Raw genomic sequence first — 25,207 nt, 5'->3', positions numbered from 1 at the left:
ACTGTTCAGAAGAGAACGGAAATCGCCTGGACGCCATGTTAGTTGGGGGTAGAGTCACTTCCGCCGCAGGGAACCGCTGTAACACAGACTGGGTTTGTATTTAGCGGATGGCCTCGGTGCCGGCGTATTGTTACCTCCTGTTGAGGGTTTAGGAGCGTCTGTAAAATAACCCTTATTTTAGCGTTTCCCAGTTGCTACCGTCTCTTTGGAAATGTGCAGAATAAAAGCCAAGTCCCAACAACTGCAGCAGGTATTGATTGGACCGCTAACTCCTAAAAATTCTATGCGTATATTCTCTTATTTATTTCCCCAGAAGGTGAGGTTAAATTACTCTCGCAGGTTCTCATGGCTAGTAAATGGACATCTGGAATGCAAATCCGCTATGCTTGACCGCAAAGCCTAGTCTTACCCTTTACATTTTGCCTATTCAACTCTCTCAACTCCTTTGTTTTGCTGATAAAGAGGTAGGAAATAGGTAATCAGCAGCAGCATAATCAGAAACAATCATAAGGCATTTATTTAAGTGTGTTTTAACTTATGACTTTGCAAGCATCAAGAAAAAACTGTAGACATGTTACTAACGTGCCACAACCTTTTCCTGTTGTTCTTATTGCATACTTGTTCTCCTTCCCTACCCCTATAGGCTTTCAGGTTAACTTTTAGGTAAAATTTACTTCTTATTGAAAATGAAAGATCTGGACCAATGGATTTCCAAGGCCCTTTTTCTTCTATGTGATCAATGTTATTTATTTTATTTTATTTTATTTTATTTTATTTTTTTTGAGACGGAGTTTCGCTCTTGATAGCCAGGCTGGAGTGCAATGGCGCCATCTCGGCTCACTGCAACCTCCGCCTCCTGGGTTCAGGCAATTCTCCTGCCTCAGCCTCCTGAGTAGCTGGGATTACAGGCATGCGCCACCGTGCCCAGCTAATTTTTTGTATTAGTAGAGACGGGGTTTCACCATGTTGACCAGGATGGTCTCGATTTCTTGACCTCGTGATCCACCCGCCTCGGCCTCCCAAAGTGCTGGGATTACAGGCTTGAGCCACCGCGCCCGGCCCGATCAATGTTATTTTAAGGAATTATTGCAAGTCATTCTGAGAATAGCAAGATAATTGATTTTTTTAAAATTAAGGTGCATTCGATTTGCAGAACATTTAACGTAAGGAAGCAATTAAACCAAGTGTACTGGATATTGTTTTTTATCTAGGAAACAATAAATTAGATGATCTTGGACCTTGCACTGTATCTCCTGAATGCTGACAGTGATTTAAAAGATGCCCCATCCTTGCTCCCCCATTTTCACTGTAGAATGATAGTGCAGCTTCCTGAAAATTTGTAACTTACTGTGATGATTTCTTGCTAGCTAGTGTCCTGTATTTAGTTAACCAAAACCACTCATCTGCTGATATTTGAAAACAGTTCATATAATGACAGAATCAGTTCAGTTCTGTGGCCCTTCTTTTCTTAGATAAATCTGCATGGGTCTTTTAACTGTTCTGCATATGAGGTGGGCTCTTTACTATCCTAGTTGTTCTGGGAACATCGCCTGGTTTGTCTTGTCACCCTAAAATAATCAAAAGGCTAAGGAACCAGTTAAAAGGGTTTATTCAGCTGGAAAGTATGAGGGCAGTCACATGGGAACATGTAGACACCAAAAATGGTGATACATGCTTCCAGTTTGAGGAAAAGTGAAGATTGTTTATAGAAGACAAAATGGAGATGCTGAAAAGAATTACAACATCTTCCGAACAACGGATAACATCCAGATTTAAGATCTGATTGACTGCTATTGATTACACCCTAAGGTGGTTACTTAATATTTTTTGTAAAAAAGTAACAATCACAAGGGTCTACAGCTCCAATATTATGTAGTCTAGGTTCGAATGAAGAATAGGGAGTCTGATTAATATATAACATTTCAACATAAAGGTCAGGAAGCAACAATAGTCATGCACCAGAGAAGAAAAACAGCTGTATTACACCACTCAGTTTTCAGGACTTAACTTTTCTCCCTTGGCTTAATAAATTTGGAAGGTTCTGAAATTTCATTTTCTTTTTAAAGTTTGTATCTCAAAATACAAGTTGCAGAACTGAACAGGCAATTCCAACATGTTCATCATGTAAGTTCACAAAGCTATGTAGTAGGCAGAATAATGGCCTCCAGAAGATGTGTTCAGATTCCAGGAACCTCTGACTATGTTATATATGACAAGAGACTTTGAAGATGTCATCAAGTATTTTGAGATGGGAAGATTATCCTGGATTGTCTGGTGGACTCTCTAATCACAAGGATCTTTATAAGTGAAAGAAGGAAACAGGTCAGGGAGAAGTTTGAAGATGTTCTGCTGCTGGCTTTGAAGATGGAGGAAGGGGCCATAAACCAAGGAAAGCAGCCCTCCTGTAGAAACTGGAAAAGGTGAGGGAATGGTTTTTTCCCTACAGCAACAAGGAGGAATGCACCCTTGCTAACACTTGATTTTAGCTTAGTGAAACTCAATTTGGACTTCTGACTTCCAAAAATGCTACCTGTTTTTGGCTCCTTCCATTTTCAAAGCCAATAATCGAGCATCTTCAAATCTCAGACTCTCACCTCTGCTTCTGTGGTCACGTTTCCTCTTACTCTCACTCTTCTTTGTCTCTCTTTAACTTACAAGCGCTCTTGTGATTACTTTGGGCCCACCTGGATAATCCAGGAACCTCCCTATTCCAAGATCCTTAACTTAATCACATCTACAGAATTCCACATACCATGTAAAGTAACATATTCACAGGATTCAGGGATTAGGACATGGGCATCTTCTGCCTAGCACACTGAGTTTGGGTAATGCCAGTAAATAAGGTTGAAATGGAAAGAAATGAGGTAGAAGCAGCAGCAATGGACCTGATCACATAGTGTCCTATAAGCCAAGGTAAGGATTTTGGATTTTATTCTGTGATGGTATACACTAGCATATTACCAGCAGGAGAGTGACATTATGATTTATATTTTATAAAGATCATTTTGGGTGCTGTGTGGCAAATTACAATGGAAGCAGAGAGGTTCTCCAACTAGGAGCCTTTCAAAGTATTCCAGGAAAGAGATGTTAGTAGCTTGGATTAGAGTAGTGGAGGTAGAGGAGGTAAGAAGTGATTAGATTCTTAGTGATGTGTGCGGAAAGTACAGAGAGAAGATTTAAGGATAATTTCAAGGCTTTTGGCTGGAGTAATTGGGTGAATGGTGGTACAGCAGATATACTGCAAAAGGAGGTTTTGGTTTGTTTGTTGTGGAGGGAATCAAAATAAAATTGCAATGCCTGGTAGCCATCTAAGTGGAGATGGTCAGTAGGCTGTGATGTATATCGTTGTGATGTATATCACAGCCTATTGACCACCTCCACTTAGATGGAATTAAGGGGAGAGGTAGGTCAAGAGACAAATACTTGAGAGTCACTACTCCATAGATGGTAAAGCCTTCAGACAGAGTGAAAGCTGCCCATAGTATTTATTATCCAAACCAGCACACATTTTAACTTTTTATTTTGACAATTTCAGACACAGAAAAGTTGCAAGAATAATACATAGAATTTGCATATGCCTTTCACTCATCCTCCAAATGTTAACATTTTATTATAATTGCTTTATTCTTTTCTATTTATCTACTTATCTATAGACAGACACTTTTTCTCTGAATTGTTTGAAAATAAGTTGCAGACATGATACCCATACCCTTAAATACTTCAGTGGATTTTTCCTACAAAGTCATTCCCTTGTATCACTAGTTCTTAAAGTATGGTTCTTGGGCCAGCTGCAACTGTATATCACCTGGAAAGTTGGAAACCTAACTTGTAGGACCCCACCCCAGACCAACTGATTTTGAAAATTTTTCTGTGGTTGTGAAAGGAAATTAACATGACTTCAAAACTATTATCTAATTTATAGGCATTATTTAGATTTTACCAATTGTCCCAGTAATATCTTTGATAGCAAAAGTACCAATGGGACACTTTTGAGATTAAAGAGAACCACAGTCAGTAATTTTGCCAAGACAGAGTAGTAGAGTGTAATCATAAAAGGCAGTTGGGCTCACACCTGTAATCCCAGCACTTTGGGAGGCCGAGGCAGCCGTCTTACCTGAAGTCAGAAGTTTGAGACCAGCCTGGCCAGCATAGGGAAACCCTGTCTCTACTAAAAATAAAAAAATTAGCCGGGTGTGGTGGTGTATGCCTGTAGTCCTAGCTACTTGGGAGGCCAAGGTACGAGAATCACTTGAACCCGGGAGGCAGAGGTTACACTGAGCCGAGATTGTGCTACTGCACTTGAGCCTGGGCGACAGAGCAAGACTCTGTCTGAAAAAAAAAAAAGGCATTGAAGAGGTATACTTTATCTTAATACGTATACTTAGAAGTCTAAGGTCTAGCATGATGAGAGCTGGAATTGTCATAGGATTTTATAAATTGATGTTCTCAGTGACCTTGACAAGAGGGAAATGGACTCAAAAATGAAAGATAAGAAAGCCGACACGGTATGTAGAAAACTCCTTTTTAAAAGGAGCAAAGATACGGAGGGGGATGTGGGATTAAGTAAGATTTTGTTCTTTTAAGGTGGGCCATTAATACATTAAGTTGATTGCTGCTGGGAAAAATTCTTTGCAGAACTGTCTAGGGAGGTTTACAAACTACGGATGCCTGGAGTAGTTTCATCTCCAAAGATTCTGATTTAATGGATCAGCCAGGCTCACGGGGACATTTAAAAGCCCCCCAAGTGATTTTAATGTGTAGTCAAGATTGAAAACCACTGGTAGAGAGAGAAAAAAATCTGCTGCAGAGAGGATTAAAAAAAATAATCTGTCGCTGGAGCAAGACCTTAAATAAATAAGTGCTAAAGTGCTAAGCCAGCACCACTTGAATGATCAAATCTTGTCAGTTACAGTATCCAACTTTTCCTACAAGCGTCCATAGGCAGACGAAGGGTTTATACCAGTAACTCCATTCCCCAGGAGACAAGAAAGGAGGATAGAAAAACGACTCAGGAATCTCCTTGTAGCTAAAGATCGGGAACTTGCTCCAGCGAATCCCCGCCGCAGTTCCTGCAGAGCTCCCGCGCTCTGGCTGCACGCGCAGCCCAGGTCGCCAGTGCGCACGCGCAGGATTCGCTGGGGCTCAAGAGCCCGGGTCCTTGCGCAGGCTTCGCTGCGCGCTCTCGCGCCGCACGCTCCGCGGGTTCCTCTCTCCTTCCGAGCCTCTCCCTTGGCCGCCGCGCGGGAGAGAGGCAGAGATGGCAGATGAGATCGCCAAGGCTCAGGTCGCTCGGCCTGGTGGCGACACGATCTTCGGGAAGATCATCCGCAAGGAAATCCCAGCCAAAATCATTTTTGAGGATGACCGGGTGGGTACCAGGCACCGCTTCGCTTGCCTGCTGAGGCGGGGGGTATAGCCCGCGGATCCTCTGGTTTCCCGTGGAGGGGTCGCGAGTGCCGCGGTGAAGGGAGGGTACCCGAGGGGACCCGGCCGCCCTAGCCGAGCGGGCCCCCCGCCAGCGGGCAGGGCCCGGGCACTCCAAGGCGGCCTGCTGGCGCGTGCCAGCGCTCCGGTTACGCGTTATCTGCCCCGGGCGCGGGCCAGGCCGCCGGGCGCCCTGGGTGCCACACCGCGGGGCCTGGGCACGTGTCGGGGCGCACTGGGGCCCCCGCGTGGAAGCCCGCCGGCTCCCCGGCTGCCTCAGATCTCGCCTGTGTCAGGAATCTCGAAATCTCGCCAGCGCTCTGCCTGACAGAGAGAAACCCGATCGCGCTCTGACTCAGGCCCAATCTCCGCGATCTCCCGCGCACAGCCAGCCGGCCTGCCAGGGCCCGGCGTTCCTGGGCGCTGCTTGGCACGATATTGTGCTCGAGGGCCCCAGGGTCGCAGGAATGCGCCGGGACCTGCTGGGCCTGCCGGCTTCTTTCGCGGGTTGCAGCTTGGCACCCTCACCCCTACCCGTACCCCTATCCCCACCCCAAGGCCCACCCTGGGCCAGCGAGGCGATCTCCCCTCCTGCGATAAGTGGGCCCGCCTGGGATTTGCTTTCCGTTGACCTCTCCAGCTGAACATTGTGGACTTAACAAACAGGGGAATGATTTCTTTTATATTCAACAGGAAGTAATTTTATGCCAAGAGACTAAGATTTTTGTTGACTTCCTCGTAGGTAAAATCCCAGTTGATGTGACTTTGAGACATCTTGTGTAAATTATTTAGTGAACAGTTGTATTTTGGGGATTGGATCTCAGATAAAGCTGGGTAGAAGATTGGCTGATTTAAATAGGAAAAATTTTGTAAACATTTTGTTAAATTTAGGAAATATGAAATATAAGAAAAACATTTATTCTACTAGGATAATGTTATCTAAGATTTAATTAGGTTCCTCCAGGTGAATTTTTAAAAAATACTTTGTCGGCCGGGCGCGGTGGCTCAAGCCTGTAATCCCAGCACTTTGGGAGGCCGAGGCGGGTGGATCACGAGGTCAAGAGATCGAGACCATCCTGGTCAACATGGTGAAACCCCGTCTCTACTAATACAAAAAATTAGCTGGGCATGGTGGCGCGTGCCTGTAATCCCAGCTACTCAGGAGGCTGAGGCAGGAGAATTGCCTGAACCCAGGAGGCGGAGGTTGCGGTGAGCCGAGATCGCGCCATTGCACTCCAGCCTGGGTAACGAGCGAAACTCCGTCTAAAAAAAAAAAAAAAAAAAAAAAAAAAAATACTTTGTCTCTAGTCAGGGGAAATTCTTTTCTTTTAGAAGAAATATTTATTTGTAAAGTTTGCAGTTGCCTTTGAGAAATGGTTGAAAAATTTACATTTGAACCACCAAAGTCCAACAGTATAACAGCGAGAAGCATTCTAAATGAATCAGCATTTTGTAGGGAGGACCCAGTAGAATTACTCCTGAGACGACTAAGTGTGGATGGGTTTTACTAAAACAGCTCTCATTTCAGCAGGGAGCAAGAAATACAAAAATACTCATGCAGTATGTGTATTTACAGACACTGTGGTAAATAATTTGTCTAAATGCTACATAATTTGTCTAAATACACAAAAAATAGGTATATTTCTTAAATAGTTAAGTGAGAATAGATATTAATCAAATATCAGACAAATATGTACTTACAAAACTCATCGCTACCATAAAGAAAAAAACCCCAGGAAATTGCACAACTAGGACTCTGCTCTGACCTGGGAATAGTGGGAGGGGGAGAGGAAGCAGAGTTTTGTTTTCTCTTTTTTTTTTCCCCTTCCAGAAATAATATATGTGCTGGGAATGGAATGGAGGAATGACCAGCAGTTTAAGTTAGACAGAAGTTGGGGTTTGGAGGGAGAGAGGATCATTGAAAAAGTCCTGAGGGCAGAGATCTCAGAAGGACAGTTTGATGTGAAGAGTTGCAGAAGATCTGGAGAGGTAGACAAGAATTAGCATGGCCAATTTCCATGCATCCATAGGCTCCCAATTTAAATGTTACTGCCTCAGAGTTGTTGTCCCTAAACACTTAATCAAAATCAGGCTTTTCCTGTGATAATCATTCATATTATCCTTTACTTTTCCTTTGTAATATGTATGACCTTTGGTGATTATACCTTTATTTAGAGTTGGTCTTCCCATAAGACTTCTATGGAAAGGACCATGGCACCATTCATAATGTGTACATTTCTGTTTTCTTAGCATCTAGTGCCTCCCATGTAGTTAGTGCTCAGTAAATACTTGTTGAAATAAGTTTTAGCCTACCAATATGCTAAAACTTTGATTTATTTGTTACTTTCCCTTTTCCCTAGTGCCTTGCTTTCCATGACATTTCTCCTCAAGCACCAACACATTTTCTGGTGATACCCAAGAAACATATAGCCCAGATTTCTGCAGCAGAAGATGATGATGAAAGTGTAAGTAAATTTCTAACATGATTTATTTTCTTGCTTTTTAAATTGGGAGATTAATTTTGTCCTTAAAGTGCTGTCCTTAAATATTAATTTCATCTTGCTAAGGTCATTACTAAAGAGAAATAGAAAAACCGTTAGGACTTCAGTTGGCCAGCTATTTTCCAGAGTTGCTGCGTCATTTTGTATTCCCACCAGCAATGAATGAGCGTGCCAATTTATTCATATCCTCATCAACACTTGCTATTATCTTTGACTCTAGCCATCCTATTAAGTGTGCAATGGTATCTCATGTTTTGATTTGCATTTCTCTAATAGTAGGTAGACTTTTAAGGTACTATTTCCAAACTATCTTTTTTCTTGTATTAATTATCTATTTGTATCATATAAGACATTTTAGTTTAATCCAGATTAATATAATCTATGAGCTCAAGAGTGTCCCAGTTTAATTCAGTCTCTCTGGCCAAGGAGATACTATTCCTCCTGTTTCTTAATTTTAACTCAAATGGTGTATACTTAATTGGGTCTCTGCCTCCTTAAAAGTAGTGGCCTGCCTGTATTGGCAATATCTTTGACACACAATTCCTTCTATTATTACTCCTAGGTAATTGTAGAAAGTACTGAAATTCCAGTTTATTTTGGAAAAGCCAGTACATGTTCAATTTGTCCTAGTTGAAGTTAAAACGTATGGTAAATTTCTATCATTCCTTTGCAGATAGATCAGTCTGCATTTCAGTCAGGCCTTGGCACACCAGTGATGTGGGGGGTGATACTAATGAAGGAGGATCGTGATTCTAGCCTCGAAAGTTAGGGAAATATACTGTATCAGAAGACAGAGCCGGGTGCGGTGGCTCATGCCTGTAATCCCAGCACTTTGGGAGGCCAAGGCGGGTGGATCATGAGGTCAAGAGATCGAGACCATCCTAGCCAACATGGTGAAACCCCGCCTCTACTAAAAATACAAAAAATTAGCCGGGCATGGTGGCACATGCCTGTAATCTCAGCTACTTGGGTGGCTGAGGCAGAAGAATCGCTTGAACCCAGGAGGCGGAGGTTTCGGTGAGCCAAGATTGCGCCATTGCACTCCAGCCTGGGCAACAAGAACAAAACTCCGTCTCAAAATAAAAGAAGACAGAGACCTCCTCTTTTTTGAGACAGTGTCTTGATCTGTCACCCAGGCTGGAGTGCAGTGGCACGATCTTGCCTCACTGCAACCTCCGCCTCCCAGGTTCAAGCAATTCTACTGCCTCAGCCTCCCAAGTAGCTGGGATCCTTTTTTTTGAGACAGGTCTTGCTATGTCATCCAGGCTGGAGTGCAGTGGTACAGTCACGGCTCACTGCAGCCTCAAACTCCTGGGCTCAAGCGATCCTCCCACTTCTGCCTCCCAAGTAGCTGAAACCGCAGACACATGCCACCACGCCTGGCTAGTTTTTGTATTTTTTTATAGAGATGGGGTTTTGCCATGTTGCACAGACTGGTCTTGAACTGCTAGGCTCAGGTGATTTGCCTGCCTTAGCCTCCCAAAATGTTGGAATTACAGGTGTGAGCCACTGCACCTGGCCTCAAGACCTCTTAATATTACATTTTCTTTGATATGTTTTTGATGTCTCATTTCAGCTATATGTTTAGTATTTATCAATCATATACTCTTATTCTAAGCAAGTAAATAAGGCAACTCTATTTTTACTTCTTAACAATTTGTCAAAGAGTGATTCAGTTTTCTAATAGCATTTTGTCTTTTTTTTTTTGAGACAGAGTCTCACCCCGTTGCCCAGGGTAGAAGTGCAGTGGTGTGATCTTGGCTTACTGCAACCTCTGCCTCCCAGGTTCAAGTGATTCTCTTATTTCAACCTCCCAGGTAGCTGGAACTACAGTTGTGCACCACCACAACTGGCTAATTTTTGCATTTTTAGTACAGACGGGGTTTCACCATGTTGGCCAGGCTGATCTTGAACTCCTGACCTCAAGTGATCTGCCTGCCTTGGCCTCCCGAAGTGCTGGGATTACAGGCATAAGCCACCATGTCCAGCCTTCTAATAGCATTTTATCTGACATCCTACTTGTTGGATATGGCCTTTATCTCTTGTGGTCTGGGGTTAACCATGTATATTTATTTCTCAGTCTGGACTCAATCTTGCATACAAACTTCATAAGTAATATAGCTACACAATGACATTGACTCTTAAGAAAGTTACGTGGCCTGAGGTAGGAATAGAGGCATTCTGTTAGAGTTAGTAAGGCTCCAGACCTCGGACATAATGGAGGTCATTACATTATAACTGAAACCTAGGAGTGATAGGCAAGATGGAAAGTCCATTTTATATCAAATCTCAGTGCCAATTTTTTTTTTATTAAAAGACTATTGACAGTCTAAGTAAATGGAGAGATATTCTATGTTCCTGGATTAGAAGACTTAAATATGAAGATGTCAGCTAAGTGCAGTGGCTCATAATATAATCCTAACACTTTGGGAGGCTGAGATGGGACGATCACTTGAGGCCAGAAGTTCAAGGCTGCAGTGAGCTATGATCGTGCCACTGCACTCCAGCCTGGGCAGCAGAGTGAGATACTGCTTCTTAAGGAAAAAAAAAAAAAAAAAGATAGGACTGGGTGTGGTGGCTCATGGCTGTAATCCAAGCACTTTGGGAGGCTGAGGCAGGTGGATCAGGAGTTCGAGACCAACCTGACCAACACGGTGAAAACCCTTCTCTACTAAAAATACAAAAGTTAGCTGGGTGTGGTGGCGCACACCTGTAATCTCTGCTACTCAGGAGGCTGAGGCAGGAGAATCTCTTGAACTAGGGAGGTGGAGGTTGCAGTGAGCTGAGGTTGCAGTGAGCTGAGATCGCGCCGTTGCACTCCAGCCTGGGTGACAGAGCGAGACTCCATCTCAAAAAAACAAAGATGTTATTTCCCTCAGTTTAAAACTATAGATTCAATTAAAATGAACATTTTGAATTTTGACAACCACTTGTCAAAATTCAGATTCCAGAATATTTGTGGAAAATGCAAAGGTTCAACAATAGTTAAAAACCTTGAAGAACAAGATAGGTCTGTTTTTTTTTTTTTTTTTTAATAGCTGCAGTAATTAAGACGGAGTGGTATCAACCCAAGGATAGTGGACCTTTAGAACAAAATACAGAGTCCAAACATAGACCTTCACATATGTGTATCTTCAGTATGACAGTTCTATTCCAGATCAGGACTGAGGAAAGGAAGGGTTTTGTTTTGTTTCTTACTTATGATGGAAAATTTCAGCCATTCAGAGAAGGGAGAATAGTAAGTGTAACAAGTTCTCAGCTATGTATCATCCAACTTCAACATTTATTAATATATTCATCCTTAACCCATATTTTCCCTATCTCCAGTTTTGCTTTTGGTTTTTTTTTCTTAAAGCAAGTTATAGACATATCATTTCAGGATGGACTTCTAAATGATTATGCTAAGATAATTTTTTTTTTTTTTTGAGACGGAGTTTTGCTCAGATAATTTTTTTTTTTTGAGACAGAGTTTTGAGGCTGGAGTGCAATGGCGTGATCTCGGCTCACTGCAACCTCCGCCTCCTGGGTTCAAGCAATTCTCCTGCCTCAGCCTCCCGAGTAGCTGGGACTACAGGCGCGCGCCACCATGCACAGCTAATTTTTGTATTTTTAGTAGAGATGGGGTTTCACCTTGTTGACCAGGATGGTCTCCATCTCTTGACCTCGTGATCCACCCGCCTCGGCCTCCCAAAGTGCTAGGATTATAGGTGTGAGCCACTGTGCCCGGCCTGCTAAGATAATTATTATTCATATTAAAATGAAATTGGACCACAACCTCATACTATGTATAAGCATCAATTCAGGTACCTTAAAGACCTATTAAGAATGATTTTTTTTAGAAGTCAAGATTAGAGAATAACTTTATGATCTTAGGGTTGGGAAGAATTCCTTAACAATAAATATAAAGTACCATCCATAAAAGAAATAGATTGATTAAATTAAGCACATTAAAGTTAAGGACTTCTTTTCTCCTATGAAGAGAGTGAAAAGGCAAACCACAAACTGAGAAGAGATTTGTAACTTCTGAATTAAGGGGGAAGGTGGAGAAAGTAACAGAATAGGGTCATTTGGAAGCCTCTAGAGTATGGTAATGTTCTGTTCTTTCATCTGGTAGGTATGTAAATATTTTTTTATTATTCTTCAAACTGTATGTTTTATACATTATCTCTATATAGTATTTTACAATAAAATTTTTTAAAATGTTGGAATTAAGAAAAGGACATTTTGCCTCTTTAGTATCTTAATTACAGTTGACCCTTGAACAGCACAGGGGTAAGGGATGCTAGTCTACACAGTCGAAAGTCCACATATTACTTTTGACTCCCCCAAAACTTGCTAATAGCCTACCGTTGACTAGAAGCCTTACAGTAACAGCTTTACGATAAACAGTGAACACGTTTTGTATGTTATATGCATTATGTATTGTCTTCTTAAAGTAAGCTAGAAAAAAGAAAAGGTGGTTAAGAAAAATCATAAGGAAGAGAAAATATATTTACTGTTCATTAAGTGGAGCGAATCATAAAGGTCTTTATCCTTGTCATCTTCATGTTGAGTAGGCTGAGGAAGAAGAGGGGTTGGTTTGGCTGTCTCAGGGGTGGCAGAGGCAGAAGAAAATTTGAATATAAGTGGACCTGCACAGGTCAAACCCATGTTGTACAAGGGTCAGTTGTATTTACTTGGGGATACCTTTTTAAAGTGAGACGTTATTTCTGAAACTTAGAAACTTCACGACATTAATTTTTAATTCAATATATTTGTACAAATCAGAGTTAAAAGATTAGAGTGAGTACTTAATGGTAAAATACTGTCTTATATGCAGTAACATTAAAACTTCAGAATACAATTTTTTTTTTTCTTGAGACGGAGCTTTTGTTCTTGTTGCCCAGGCTGGAGTGCAATTTCACAGTCTGTGCTCACTGCAACCTCTGCCTCCTGGGTTCAAGCAATTCTCCTGCCTCAGCCTCCCGAGTAGCTGGGATTACAGGCATGCGCCACCATGCCCGGCTAATTTTGTGTTTTTAGTAGAGACAGGGTTTCTCCATGATGGTCAGGCTGGTCTCAAACTCCCAATCTCAGGTGATCCACTCACCTAGGCCTCCCAAAGTGCTGAGATTACAGGCGTGAGCCACCGCACCCAGCCCCAGAATACAAAATTTTAACATTTAGTATAATTACACAATCATGGCATTTTAAGGTCAGAGCTTCTTACTCAGATGCAGCTCTTTTCTGTAAGAATAGATAAAATCTTAATTTTTACGCAGTTAACATTCTAAATTAGTGTTTTAAGGTCAGCTCTTTTACATAGAAGACAGTTGTTTGCCAGGAAACATTTACTGAACCAACTTTAAAACTGTACTAACTCGGCCGGGCGCGGTGGCTCAAGCCTGTAATCCCAGCACTTTGGGAGGCCGAGGCGGGTGGATCACGAGGTCAAGAGATCGAGACTATCCTGGTCAACATGGTGAAACCCCGTCTCTACTAATAGAAAAAATTAGCTGGGCACGGTGGCGCGTGCCTGTAATCCCAGCTACTCAGGAGGCTGAGGCAGGAGAATTGCCTGAACCCAGGAGGCGGAGGTTGCGGTGAGCCGAGATCGCGCCATTGCACTCCAGCCTGGGTAACAAGAGCGAAACTCCGTCTCAAAAAAAAAAAAAAAAAAAAAAAAAAAAAAAAAAAAAAAACTGTACTAACTCATAATTAAATTTTGTGACCAGCATAGGTATCTGCTGTACAAAATTTTATATAGATGCTCCTCAACTTAAGATGAGTTTACATTCTGATAAACCTATAAGTTGAAAATATTGTATGTTGAAATGCATGTAATACACCCAACTTACTGAACATTATAGCCTAGCCTACACGAACTTAAGCTTGCTCAGAACACTTAACATTAACCAACAGTTGGTGAAAATCATCTAATACTGAGTGTATTCTGTAACAAAGTGTTAAGTATCTCATGTAAGAGTATTTTACTGCGTATCACCAGCCTGGAAAAAGATCAAAATTTGAAGTATGGTTTCCACACCAATGTCAAGTTGAAAAATCATAATTTCCCCAACTTATGATTTTTGTCCATTGTCCATCTGTACAATGGACTTTACTGCATGAGCAGCAGAGTCCACTATCCTGGGCTTACTAAGGTAAGAGGAATAGAAACGTAAGACTCTCCCTTCCCTCTTTTCTTGCAATGGGAATTAAAGGAGTTCCCTTTCCTGAGAGCTTTTTAGAATGTTGAAGTTAACCTGCCCAACTTTTTTCTCTCACCATGGGAAAGCATAAGTAGTGAAATGGTAAAGTTTTTTTCTCTTACCAGCCTTCTCCACTTTAACTTTTAATAGGGAAGAAAGCTGGCAACACGCAAGTGGACTCCATGTGTAAATAGAGACAAATTGACTGTAGATAGAACCAAAAAACAAACAGGATGACGCAGAATAAGACTAGGTATTTGCCACAGGATCTTACAAGTCCCCAGACAATGCACTAGATCTGGTAGTGTTCATAGAAAATCCATAATGGTCACAAGGAAGTCATAAAGAAAGCAAGATGTCTTGCTTTATGAAGAAAACTTAAACACCACTTGGAATATAATTAAAATTTTTTTTTGGTCGGGCATAGTGCCTTGTGCCTGTAATCCCAGCATTTCAGAGGTTAAGATGGGCAGACTGCCCGAGCTCAGGAGTTCGAGATCAGCCTGGGCAACATGGAAAAAGCCCTGTCTCAACAAAAAAATACACAAATTAGCTGGGCGTGGAGGCATGCGCCTGTAGTGCCAGCTACTTGGGTGGCTGAGGCAGGAGGATCACTTGAGCCTGGGAGGTCAAGGCTACAGTGAGCTGAGATCGTACCACTTCACTCCAGCCTGAGTGACAGAGCAAGACCCTGTCTCTTAAAAAAAAACAAAGCAAACTTTAATTGAATAGCAGATCTTATGTCTAATTTGTTTCTTGAAATTAGTAATGAATCCAAATACCTAATCTTAATGGGTCTCCAATTGTAGATTATGCTCTGTTGGGATTAAGAGTTTCCAAGTATTTGCTCAAAGGAGTGTGTTTCAAGGAGAGTTTTAAGATTTGATATTTCAGCTTGACAATTTGTTATGTAATGGCAAAAAGTTATAAATTGCCTGTGCCTAAGAAACTTTTTTTTCTTTTCCAGCTTCTTGGACACTTAATGATTGTTGGCAAGAAATGTGCTGCAGATCTGGGCCTGAATAAGGGTTACCGAATGGTAGTGAATGAAGGTTCAGATGGTGGACAATCTGTCTATCACGTTCATCTCCATGTTCTTGGAGGTCGGCAAATGCATTGGCCTCCTGGTTAAGCATGTTTTGGGGATAATTTTCCCTTCTCTAGGCAATGATTAAGTTAGGCAAGTTCTAGTATGTTAAGTGGCACACTTATTTTTGCCTGTGTATGGAGAGATCCAATAAATAATTTTCAAACTGTATACATAATAAAAGACATTGTTGCATGGTTTACAGTCTCTCTGCATTTTGCCTTTGATTTGTTATTTTAGAAATATATTTGTTGGAATATGTGAAAGTGGGTTTATAAATTTTGGAGGTTTCTTCCCAAAGAGGACTCTATGAACATCACATTGTCTTAAAGGTGTTGTTAGTCTTTGAAGACAAATTATGAGAGATTATAAATTTAACGTTGAAATATTTTTCCAAGCTAAAATAGGTCCAAATTAGATTTTTTTTTTTGAGATGGAGTTTCGCTTTTGTTGTCCAGGCTGGAGTACAATGGTGCGATCTTGGCTCATTGCAACCCCCACCTCCTGGGTTCAAGTGATTCTCCTGCCTCAGCCTCCTGAGTAGCTGGGATTACAGGTATGCGCCACCACGCCCGGCTAATTTTGTATTTTTAGTAGAGATGGGGTTCCTCCATGTTGGTCAGGCTGGTCTTGAACTCCTGACCTCAGGTGATCCACCCACCTCAGCCTCCCAAAGTGCTGGGATTACAGGTGTGAGCCACTGCACCTGGCCTCCAAATTAGATTGTTAAGCTAATTCTCACATTTTCTAAGAACACAGGAATATTAATGTAATTGATCCAGAAAATGACCGTTTTGGGTTTAGAAACAATGCTTTCCCCTGGACTCTGGGTGTAATTTGGAAAGGATGAAAGCAGGTTTGTCACACAATCTTTGATGACCATGGGGCTATTTTCTTGCTATTTAAACTCCATCTGAATATTTATTATAAAGACTTGAAAACATTTTACCTAGAGTTCATTTTTCTGGTTGAAAACCCACTGTTCTAAATGTGTATGCACATATTAATAAAAATATTTAAGTTGTGCACGAATCTGGCCATGTCATAGAGTAGGAAAGGGAACTTGTCAGGATCTGAGTTTTCATGTAGACTGAAACCAACTTTTTGGTTTTAGTCTCACCATGTACCCTGGCCTTTTTAAATTTTGTTTTTTTTGAAACAGTCTCGCTCTTTTGCTCAGGCTGGAGTGCAGTGGTGTGATCTCAGCTAACTGCAGCCTCCACTTCCTGGGTTCAAGCGATTCTCCTGTCTCACTTAGTCTCCTGAGTAGCTGTGATTACTGTTGTGTGCCACCACACCTGGCTAATTTTTGTATTTTTGGTAGAGACGGGGTTTTACCATGTTAGCCAGGCTGGTCTCAAACTCCTGACCTCAGGTGATCCATCTGCCTTGTCCTCCTGGCCTGTAAGTTTCTATTTAATACAAGGTTAATAGCTTTGCTTCTTTGCTTTCCGTTATGTAGGCACTTTCCAGCTTCTAAAACTTGTTTTTGTTTGGTCTCTCATTCATCTTATGGGTTTCTTCCTTTTTTTTTTTTGAGACAGAGTCTCACTCTGTCATTCAAACTGGAGTGCAATGGTGTAATCTCGGCTGTCTGCAATTTCTGCCTCCTAGGTTCAAGCAATTCTGCCTCAGCCTCCCGAGTAGCTGGGACTACAGGTGCATGCCACCACGCCTGGTTAATTTTTGTATTTTTTGGTAGAGACTGGATTTCACCATGTCGTCCAGGCTCCTGACAGGTGATCCACCCACTTTGGCCTCCCAAAGTGCTCGGATTACAGGTATGAGCCATTGCGCCTGGCCTTCCATTTTTAGTCTCTAAAAAGATTGTTGTAGGGTTTTTGACACACTTAATTGAAAATTGTTTTTCTTAAAATTTTATTTCCTGTGATTTTTTAAAATAGGTTTTTTTGGGGGGTGTGAGGAGAGGAGGGAAATTTGCTTTTTATGTGTAACACATAATTTTTTTCCCGATTTGTCATTTGTCTCCTTACTTTGTTTATAGTGTCTGGGATGTTTATATAGTTAATGCATCCATTTTAAATTTATTTCACAAGGCTTTCCCACCCCAAGAGGATTTTTAAATACTATTCTTTTTTTTTTTTTGACCTAGTACTTTTGTGACTTTATATTGAGGAAAGGTGTAGGGAGGAGTTTTGGAGGGATTTGTGCCACAGTAAAGAATGAAATAATGAGATGCATTTGTATTATGTATAGGAGGGCTGGCTCTGCTTTTTCATGCATGTCTTTCCCACTGATTTAGTTAAGCTGGTGTTAATAAATTAGGTAGACAACCACCAAGTTGTCCTGCTGGTTCTGTGTGTCACCTCTCCGCCCCAAACTGTCTTGTGGCATATATTCACCAAACCTCAGGTGGTAGCCAGTCTCCAGGATAGCCCACAAGGATCCTCGTGTCTGATATTTACACCCTTGTGTCTCTTCTCATATTGAATTTGAGCTGGTATCTGTGACCAACAGTATGGAACGAGTGACAGTATGATTTCTGAGACTGGATCACAAAAAGCTCATTATGATTTACACTGTGGTTTCTTGGATTGCTCACTGCTATTGACTGAATTTTGTTTCCCAAAATTCATATGTTGAAATTCTAACCTCCAATGTGATGGTATTAGGGGGTGGGGTCTTTGGAAGGTGATTAAGTGATGAGGCTGGAGCTTTTATGAATGGGATAAGTGCTCTTATAAAAGAGACTTTGGAGAGCTCCTGCCCCTTTCACCACGTGGGAACCCAATGAGAAGAAAGTCCTTACAAACCAGGAAGTGGCTCACCAGACATTGAATCAGCCAGTGACTTGATCTTAGACTTCCCATCCTCTAGAACTGTGAGAAATTGCTGTTGTTTATGAGCCACCCAGTCTATAGTATTCATTTTTTTTTTTTTTTTGAAACAGGGTTTCTCTCTGTCACCCAGGCTGGAGTGCAGTGGTGCGATCATGGCTCCCTGCAGCCTCCACCTCCCTGGGCTCGGGTGATTCTCCCACCTCGCCTCCTGAGTAGCTGGAACTACAGGTGCATGCCATCACATCTGGTTAATTTTTGTATTTTTTGTAGAGATGGGATTTTGCCATGTTACCCAGGCTGCCACAGTATTCTTTTCTAGCAGCCAGAACAGACTAAGATACTTGGGAAAGCCAACTGTTAATAGCCAGGGACACTCAAGCAGCCCACTAAAAAGGGGTTATTATGAGAGGAACTGAGGCCTGCCAACAACCAGCAATAATATGTCAGCTATGCGAATAAACCACCTTGAAAGCAGACCCTCCCCAGCCCCAGCTGAGCCTTCAAGATGACTGCAGTCCTGATTAGCATCTGCCTGCAACCTCATGAGAAAGAACCCACAGTACAAGCACCTGTCTAATCTCCCAAATTCCTGACTCAGAAATGGAGTGATAATAAAGTCATCAAGTTTTGGGGTAATTTGTAACAGCAGTGTTAACAAAAATACCCTGTTGTCTTAATTGGTTTTGTTGTTTTTTTAGCATACAGCTAGACTGCATTTTCCTGCATCCTTTCAGCTGTGTGGGGCCATATGCCTATTGTCTGGTTAATGAGATGTGTGAGGAACTGATGTATTTCATTTCCAAGACTGTGAAGTATCTCCCATGCACTCTTCTTTGCTTTTTCTTTTTCTTAGTTGACAAGATGCAGAAAGGATTCAACAAAGGAGATTGAGATGTTTGATGGAATAAGCCTGAGTCTCCAAATGACTGCATGGAGCAGTATTCGCCACCCTCCTGACCCACATTGAATTTTGTCAAACCACTGAGATTTCGGGATTTGGGTAATAATACTTAGGAGTATTTATTGTAATTAATACAAGACCTATGATTCAGGAGTGATGAAACTTTTCTGTATAAGGTGGCTTGGGATTTTAACAATCGTAGCAGCCTATTTGATTGTTCTGCCCTTAGAAATAGCTCGAAGGTTGGGATTGTCAGGGTAAAGAGGGGTTAGAACTTGGAGATAACAATTGGGCTTTTAAGTAGAGTGTAAGCCAGTGTGGAGATGATAGTACCACATTTTTTTTTTTTTGAGCCAGAGTCTCACTCTGTTGCCCAGGATGGAGTGATGTGATTTCGTCTCATTGTAACCTCTGCCTTATGGATTCAAGTGATTCTTGTGCCTCAGCTTCTCAAGTAGCTGAGGTTACAGGTGTGCACCACCACTCCCAGCTAATTTTTTTTTTTCATTTTTAACAGAGGCGGGGTTTCACTATGTTGGCCAGGCTAGTTTCAAACTCCTGACCTCAGGTGATCTGCCCACCTTGACCTCCCAAAGTGTTGGGATTACAGGCATAAGCCATGCAGACAGCCAATACCACATCTTGATTGAACTGATCTGAGGGGGCTACATGGAAAATAACTCTTATCTTTAATATTAAATGCTAAATTTTAGAACTGAAGTGATAAGTTCAGGTCATTTGAGGAACTTAGTTTATCATTGAAATAATTTCCTTGAGTAAGCCACTCAGAAAATCAAAGTGATCTTTAATCTTTATTTTAAAATATATGTATTCTTGCCAGGTGTGGTGGCTCATGCCTGTAACCTTAACACTTTGGGAGTGTTAAGGAGGTGGGAGGATTTCTTGATCCCAGGAGTTTAAGACCAGCCTGGGCAACATGACAAAACCTCATTTCTACAAAAAGTAGAAAAAAAAAAATTAACTAGAATGGTGGTGTGAGCCTGTAGTTCCAGCTGCTTGGGAAGGCTGAGTTGCTGGGAGACTGAAGTGGGAGGAATGCTTTAGCCTGGGAGGCAGAGGTTGCACTGAGCCAAGATCATGCCACTGCACTCCAACCTGCGTGGCAGAACAAGACCCTGTCTACCAAAAAAAAAAAAAAAAAAGTGTATTTTTCATTTATGGAGGTTAGAATTAGCCTGCATAATATTAAAAAAAAAGATTTAAATGAGATAATAAAGGCTTATTTTTTCTTTCAAGTTATAGAATCCCCTAAGGTGGCAATCCAGGGCTCTTTTGGCATCTTCATGACATCCGCAAGAATTCAGGCTCCTATCTTTCTTCTCTATCATACTTTATATCCTCAGGGTCACTTCATGATGCATGGATTGATGCAGCTTCAGCTTTCAGATTCCCCCATCAAAAAGAAAAAGAGGGAAGGAAAATGGCAAAAATCATGTCAGCATTATGTATGTCCTTTTTAAAAAGAGCTTTTACAGAGGTCCTTCCAGACCTTCTGCTTATATACTATTGGTCACCCCAAGATATAAGACAGGCTGGGTACCTTGCTACCCAGAATTAAACTAAAAGGGAATAAATCTAGAGTAGATACTGACAGGTAGGTCACAGCATATGCCTCATCACTGATAGCCAGTGTTCATGACTGTAAAAGCAGCCAGGCATTCTTAGACCTTGCCAAGGTACTGAAAGGACTGCTTAGGTAGCTGCAATTTGGCTATATTCACTCTTCTCTCCAACACTGAGTCAAGACCAGCAGGCATTTTGTTGACCATCCGCTATTTTCTGTGGACAGCGGGTGCAACTGTAATTCAAAGCAAAGCTCCTTCTTTGCTACTCTCATTTCTAGTACTTTATCATACTGATTACACTTTTTTCTATTTACTTTATGGCTTGCAAAATAATAGGTAAAATTTCAAAAGCCTTCCCCACATTTTTTCATTTTTTTTGAGACATAGTCTCACCCTGTTATCCAAGCTGCAGTGCAATGTCACAATGACCTTTCACCTGAGGTCAGGAGATCAAGACCAGCTAGCCAACATGGTGAAACCCTGTTTCTACTAAAAACAAAAAAACAAAAAAATTGGCAAGGCATAATGGCAGGTGCCTGTAATCCTAGCTATTCTGGAGTCTGAGGCAAGAGAATCGCTTGAACCTGGGAGGCAGAGGTTGCAGTGAGCCAAGATTGTGCCATTGCACTTCAGCCTGGGAGACAGAGGGATACTCTGTCTCAAAAAGAAAAAAAGAAAAGAAGACTTATAGAAAAGAACAGGTGGTGTGGCAAGTCCTCTGAAGCTTTCCTGAAAGGGCCTAATAGGCATCTTGCTTGACCAGTACAGTAAAACTGAAAATTAGTATACTGATTACAAATATCAGCCTGCCATTCAAATGTGCAATAAATATACCTCTTTTTGTTTTTGTGTAACAACTTTTCTGTTTTGAGTCTCTGATCCATTATGGTGAAAGAAACTTACTTGTAGTCAATTTGGGGTTTTCCCCCTCCCATCCCTGGGGTGGTACCTAATTTCTGGAGGGTCTTAAATAGTGCCATGGGATCTGGAGAGGTGATCTAGTTCTCCTTGTCATTGGTCTCTACAGTTTACCTGAGACTTTTGTTACCTTATTTAATCCTTGTTCATTGATCCCTGTAGGTTGACGTTTTGTAATGATGATGACCATGATTATGCTAGTATTATGATAGTAATTATGAAAATATTATGGTAACATTAATAACAGTTTCTATTTGTTTAATGCTTTCTATGAGACAGGCACTATGTTATATATATTAAAAATACTATTGCTGGCTGGGTGCAGTGGCTCATGCCTGTAATTCCAGCACTTTGGGAGGCCGAGGTGCACAGATCACGAAGTCGGGAGATTGAGACCATCTTGGTCAACATGGTGAAACCCTGTATCTACTAAGAATACAAAAATTAGGTGGGCGTGGCAGCGCTGCCTGTAATCCCAGCTACTCAGTCTGAGGCAGGAGAATTGCTTGAACTCAGGAGGCGGAGGTTGCAGTGAGCCAAGATCACGCCACTGCACTCGAGCCTGGTGACAGACCTAGATTCCGTCTCAAAAAAAAAGAAAAAAAAATAGTATTGCTAAAAACAACTCTGTGTACATGTTATATTCTGTGGCATTTGCACAGAGCATATGTGTAATGGACATTTGTAATTATCAAGGTCCAGCTTTTGAAGTCCCTTCCTTTTTGAGGGATTCCTTGCCTCCCAAAACAGAAGTTGAAATGAACAGACACCTAGTATTCTAGTTCCTCTGCCAGCTGGGATGTAGGCCCTTGACTCAGGCTCTGCCGATCAGATGCACTCATCTGGGATTTTGAATTTGAAACTAATGACACAAAGAAACAAGGACAGTAGAGATTTCTTTCTGGTGTCAGTGGCAGCAGCATCAAGTCGGCAAGTACAAAAATGTCTGTGTTGCCAACTCTTGGATCCAGTGTTGAATACCAGGGATGACAACAGTGCAAACTGCAGTTCCTGTGTTCAGTGGCAGTGGTAGCAGTGTACCAGTAGACTGACTCTCTGCTTCTATTTTTTTTTTTTTTTTTTTGGGGAGACGGAGTTTCACTTTTGTTGCCCAGGCCAGAGTGCAGTGGCATGATCTTGGCTCACTGCAACCTCCAACTCCCGGGTTCATTCAAGCAATTCTCCTGCCTCTGCCCCCCAAGTAGTTGGAATTACAGGCATGAGCCACCACACCCAACTAATTTTGTATTTTTAGTAGAGACAAGGTTTCTGCATGTTGGTCAGGCTGGTCTTGAACTCCTGACTTCAGGTGATCTGCCCGCCTCAGCCTCTCAAAGTGCTGGGATTACAGGCGTGAGCCACTGTGCCTGGCCTCTAGTTCTATTTTTGTTTGTGGTATTATCTACTCTTTATTCCTGTCTGTTTTCCCAGTTTGTCTGTGAGCCATTCATTAAATAGTTTCAGAAATTAGCTGATGGAGAAATTCTTAGCAGGAGTGATTGTAGGCAATAGGAGAAGGGTAGGTGGGGTGGGGTGATGGAGAGCTTGGGGTTGGTTAATTGTCCTGGTTTAGGATGGAGGCAAAGAGAACCCAGCTAACATTAAGGAACTGGATTTTCACAGCCCATGGCAAATAGTGTTTTTTTTTTTTTTTTTCAGACAAGGGCTTCCTCTATTGCCCAGGCTGGAGGAGTGCAGTGGAGATTATAGCTCACTGCAGCCTTGAACTCCTGGGCTCGTGACCCTTTTAACTCAGCCTCCCAAGTAGTTGGGATGATAGGCCTGTGCCACCACACCTGGTTCAAAATAGCTAATTAAATCATTCATTTGATCATCTGCAGTGACATGCTAATTGAAGCCAAGGCTTAGAGTTTCCAAATCCTATTGCCATAGGATCATATAAAGGGTAGGCATGGAATTTGAGATTGTGAAGGTGTTGTCACTGCTTCTAATATTGCTGAACATCTTAAAAAATAATAACAAGGCTGAGTACAGTGGCTTATGCCTGTAATCCCAGCACTTTCAGAGGCCACGATGGGCAGATCACTTGAGGTCAGGAGTTCGAGACCAACCTGGGCAACATAATACAACCCCATCTCTACTAAAAATACAAAAATTAACCAGGTGTGGTGGCAGGCGCCTGTAGTCCCAGCTACTTGGGAGGCTGACATATGAGGATCGCTCGAACCTGGGAGGCAGAGGTTGCAGTCAGCCGAGCTGAGATTGTACCACTGCACTCCAGCCTGGGGGCGGCAGAGTGAGACTGTCTCAAAACAACAACAACAAACCAAACAAACGAAAAACAAGTTATCAGTGAAACCCAGGGAATTTCTGTGGCTCTGCTACAAAAATCTATAAGAGATTTTGCAAGACATAAGCTCTTGCAGCTGAAGAACTGGAACAATTGTAGGCCAAACACAGTGTTTGATCCTCCGGGTTGCCAAATTTAATTGGTTTGATTCATGGACTTATATATAGTCTCTTATGAGGAAGTCAGGATGTTGATCAGGAAAGAGCGGTGTCTAAATATTTAGAATGAGCTAAGATGGAGAATTTGGCTGACTCAGATGACCTCAAATTCCCAACCTACTGAAACTCCCTTTTCAGCTGAAGTGACCTTTTCTTTTGTGTGGAACCTATTTTTGGTTGCTTGAAGACGTTTTCTTGATTACTTCTCTTGTATACTACAGCTATTCCTGTGCCTCTCTCTTTAAATGGAAAGGGAACTCTCTCATACCTGATTAACTTCCTTCCATGCACCTCTTGCATTTCTTTCTTACCCTCTTTGTAATTATATATTAGAAGATCCCAAGAGATCCTAAATGGTACATTGGGACCATCCTTAGAACTTTAAAAAGAAAAATTGCCAGGCAAAACTAGCACCTTCTATTATTATTATTATTATTATTATTATTATTATTATTTGGGTTTTTTTGAGACACAGTCTCACTCTGTTGCCCAGGCTAGAGTGCAGTGGCATGATCTTGGCTCACTGCAGCCTCTGCCTCCCAGGTTCAAGCAATTCTCGTGCTTCAGCCTCCTTAGTAGCTGGGATTATAGGCGTGTACCACCACACTTGGCTAATTTTTGTATTTTTAGTAGAGATGGGGTTTCGTCATGTTGACAAGGCTGGTCTTGAACTCCTGACCTCAAGTGATCCACTTCCCTTGGCCTCCCAAAGTACTGGGATTACAGGTATGAACCACCATGCCCGGCCCTTCTATTTTGAATAGGGATGAAGAAAGATAGGAAACAACCAGGAGTTAATAATCTAAAAGTAAATAAAAAAGATAGAAAAGGAGACCCTAAAATCAAACACGAAGAGAACCAAATGAAGTAAACAGTGTAAAAATATTAAAATCATAAACACACAGAAAATATAATTCAAGTTTATTTTGAACACAGCACACTGACCCTATATCCTTAATAGGATGAATTCTAAAGACAAGGAACAAATGCAAATAAATTTAGACTTTTATCTAATAAACTTGTTGTTGTTGTAATGGTGAAATTACTTTTTGTGTGTATAGTAGGTAGCCCAAATGAGTAAAGATATTGGTTTGAATGGGAATCAAGGTTTTCGTTATGGAAGAAGAGAGATAAACACGTGGAATGGAAAAGTTGATAACCTCTGTAAAATTGAGAAATATGTCTATCCTGATTTTTTTTTTTTTTAAAGAAAATCTAGCTCTGTTTACTGTCAAGGACTAGTAACAGTAAACACTACGTAACACTCAGCTCTTGGTTTTTAAATACCATTCTCTACTAGAAGGCATCAGGTTTCTGTGAAAGAAATGGCTG

General features: G+C 41.6%; 1 protein-coding gene across 2 annotated transcripts; it reads left to right on the top strand.

The window, feature by feature from the left end:
* The first annotated feature begins 91 nt into the window (after positions 1-91).
* Positions 92-15,400, top strand: HINT1 (histidine triad nucleotide binding protein 1). Of its 2 annotated transcripts, none has more exons than XM_012447878.2 (3): positions 92-250; positions 7,785-7,889; positions 15,081-15,400. In XM_012447878.2, exons 1-3 carry the CDS (start codon positions 212-214, stop codon positions 15,243-15,245), a joined length of 309 nt encoding a protein of 102 aa, XP_012303301.1. In that variant the 5' UTR covers positions 92-211; the 3' UTR covers positions 15,246-15,400. The 2 variants fall into 2 exon arrangements, with proteins under 2 accessions (XP_012303301.1, XP_012303294.1); XM_012447871.2 differs by lacking the exon at positions 92-250 and adding an exon at positions 5,142-5,368.
* The last annotated feature ends 9,807 nt before the right edge of the window (positions 15,401-25,207 follow it).

Source organism: Aotus nancymaae, unplaced genomic scaffold (genome assembly GCF_030222135.1).
Source record: "Aotus nancymaae isolate 86718 unplaced genomic scaffold, 86718_ANA_hifiasm-v0.15.2.pri h1tg000064l_1, whole genome shotgun sequence".
Classification (NCBI taxonomy): Eukaryota; Metazoa; Chordata; class Mammalia; order Primates; family Aotidae; genus Aotus; species Aotus nancymaae.
The sequence above is the reverse complement of the archived record's forward strand: the minus strand, read 5'-3'. Positions and strand labels throughout refer to the sequence as shown.

Excerpts from the sequence above, each read along its gene's own strand:
- HINT1 (XM_012447871.2), top strand. The coding sequence starts at position 5,258 with ATGGCAGATGAGATCGCCAAGGCTCAGGTCGCTCGGCCTGGTGGCGAC. Across the intron at positions 5,369-7,784 it reads TCATTTTTGAGGATGACCGG|TGCCTTGCTTTCCATGACAT; the intron begins GTGGGTACCAGG and ends CCTTTTCCCTAG. Across the intron at positions 7,890-15,080 it reads CAGAAGATGATGATGAAAGT|CTTCTTGGACACTTAATGAT; the intron begins GTAAGTAAATTT and ends TTTCTTTTCCAG.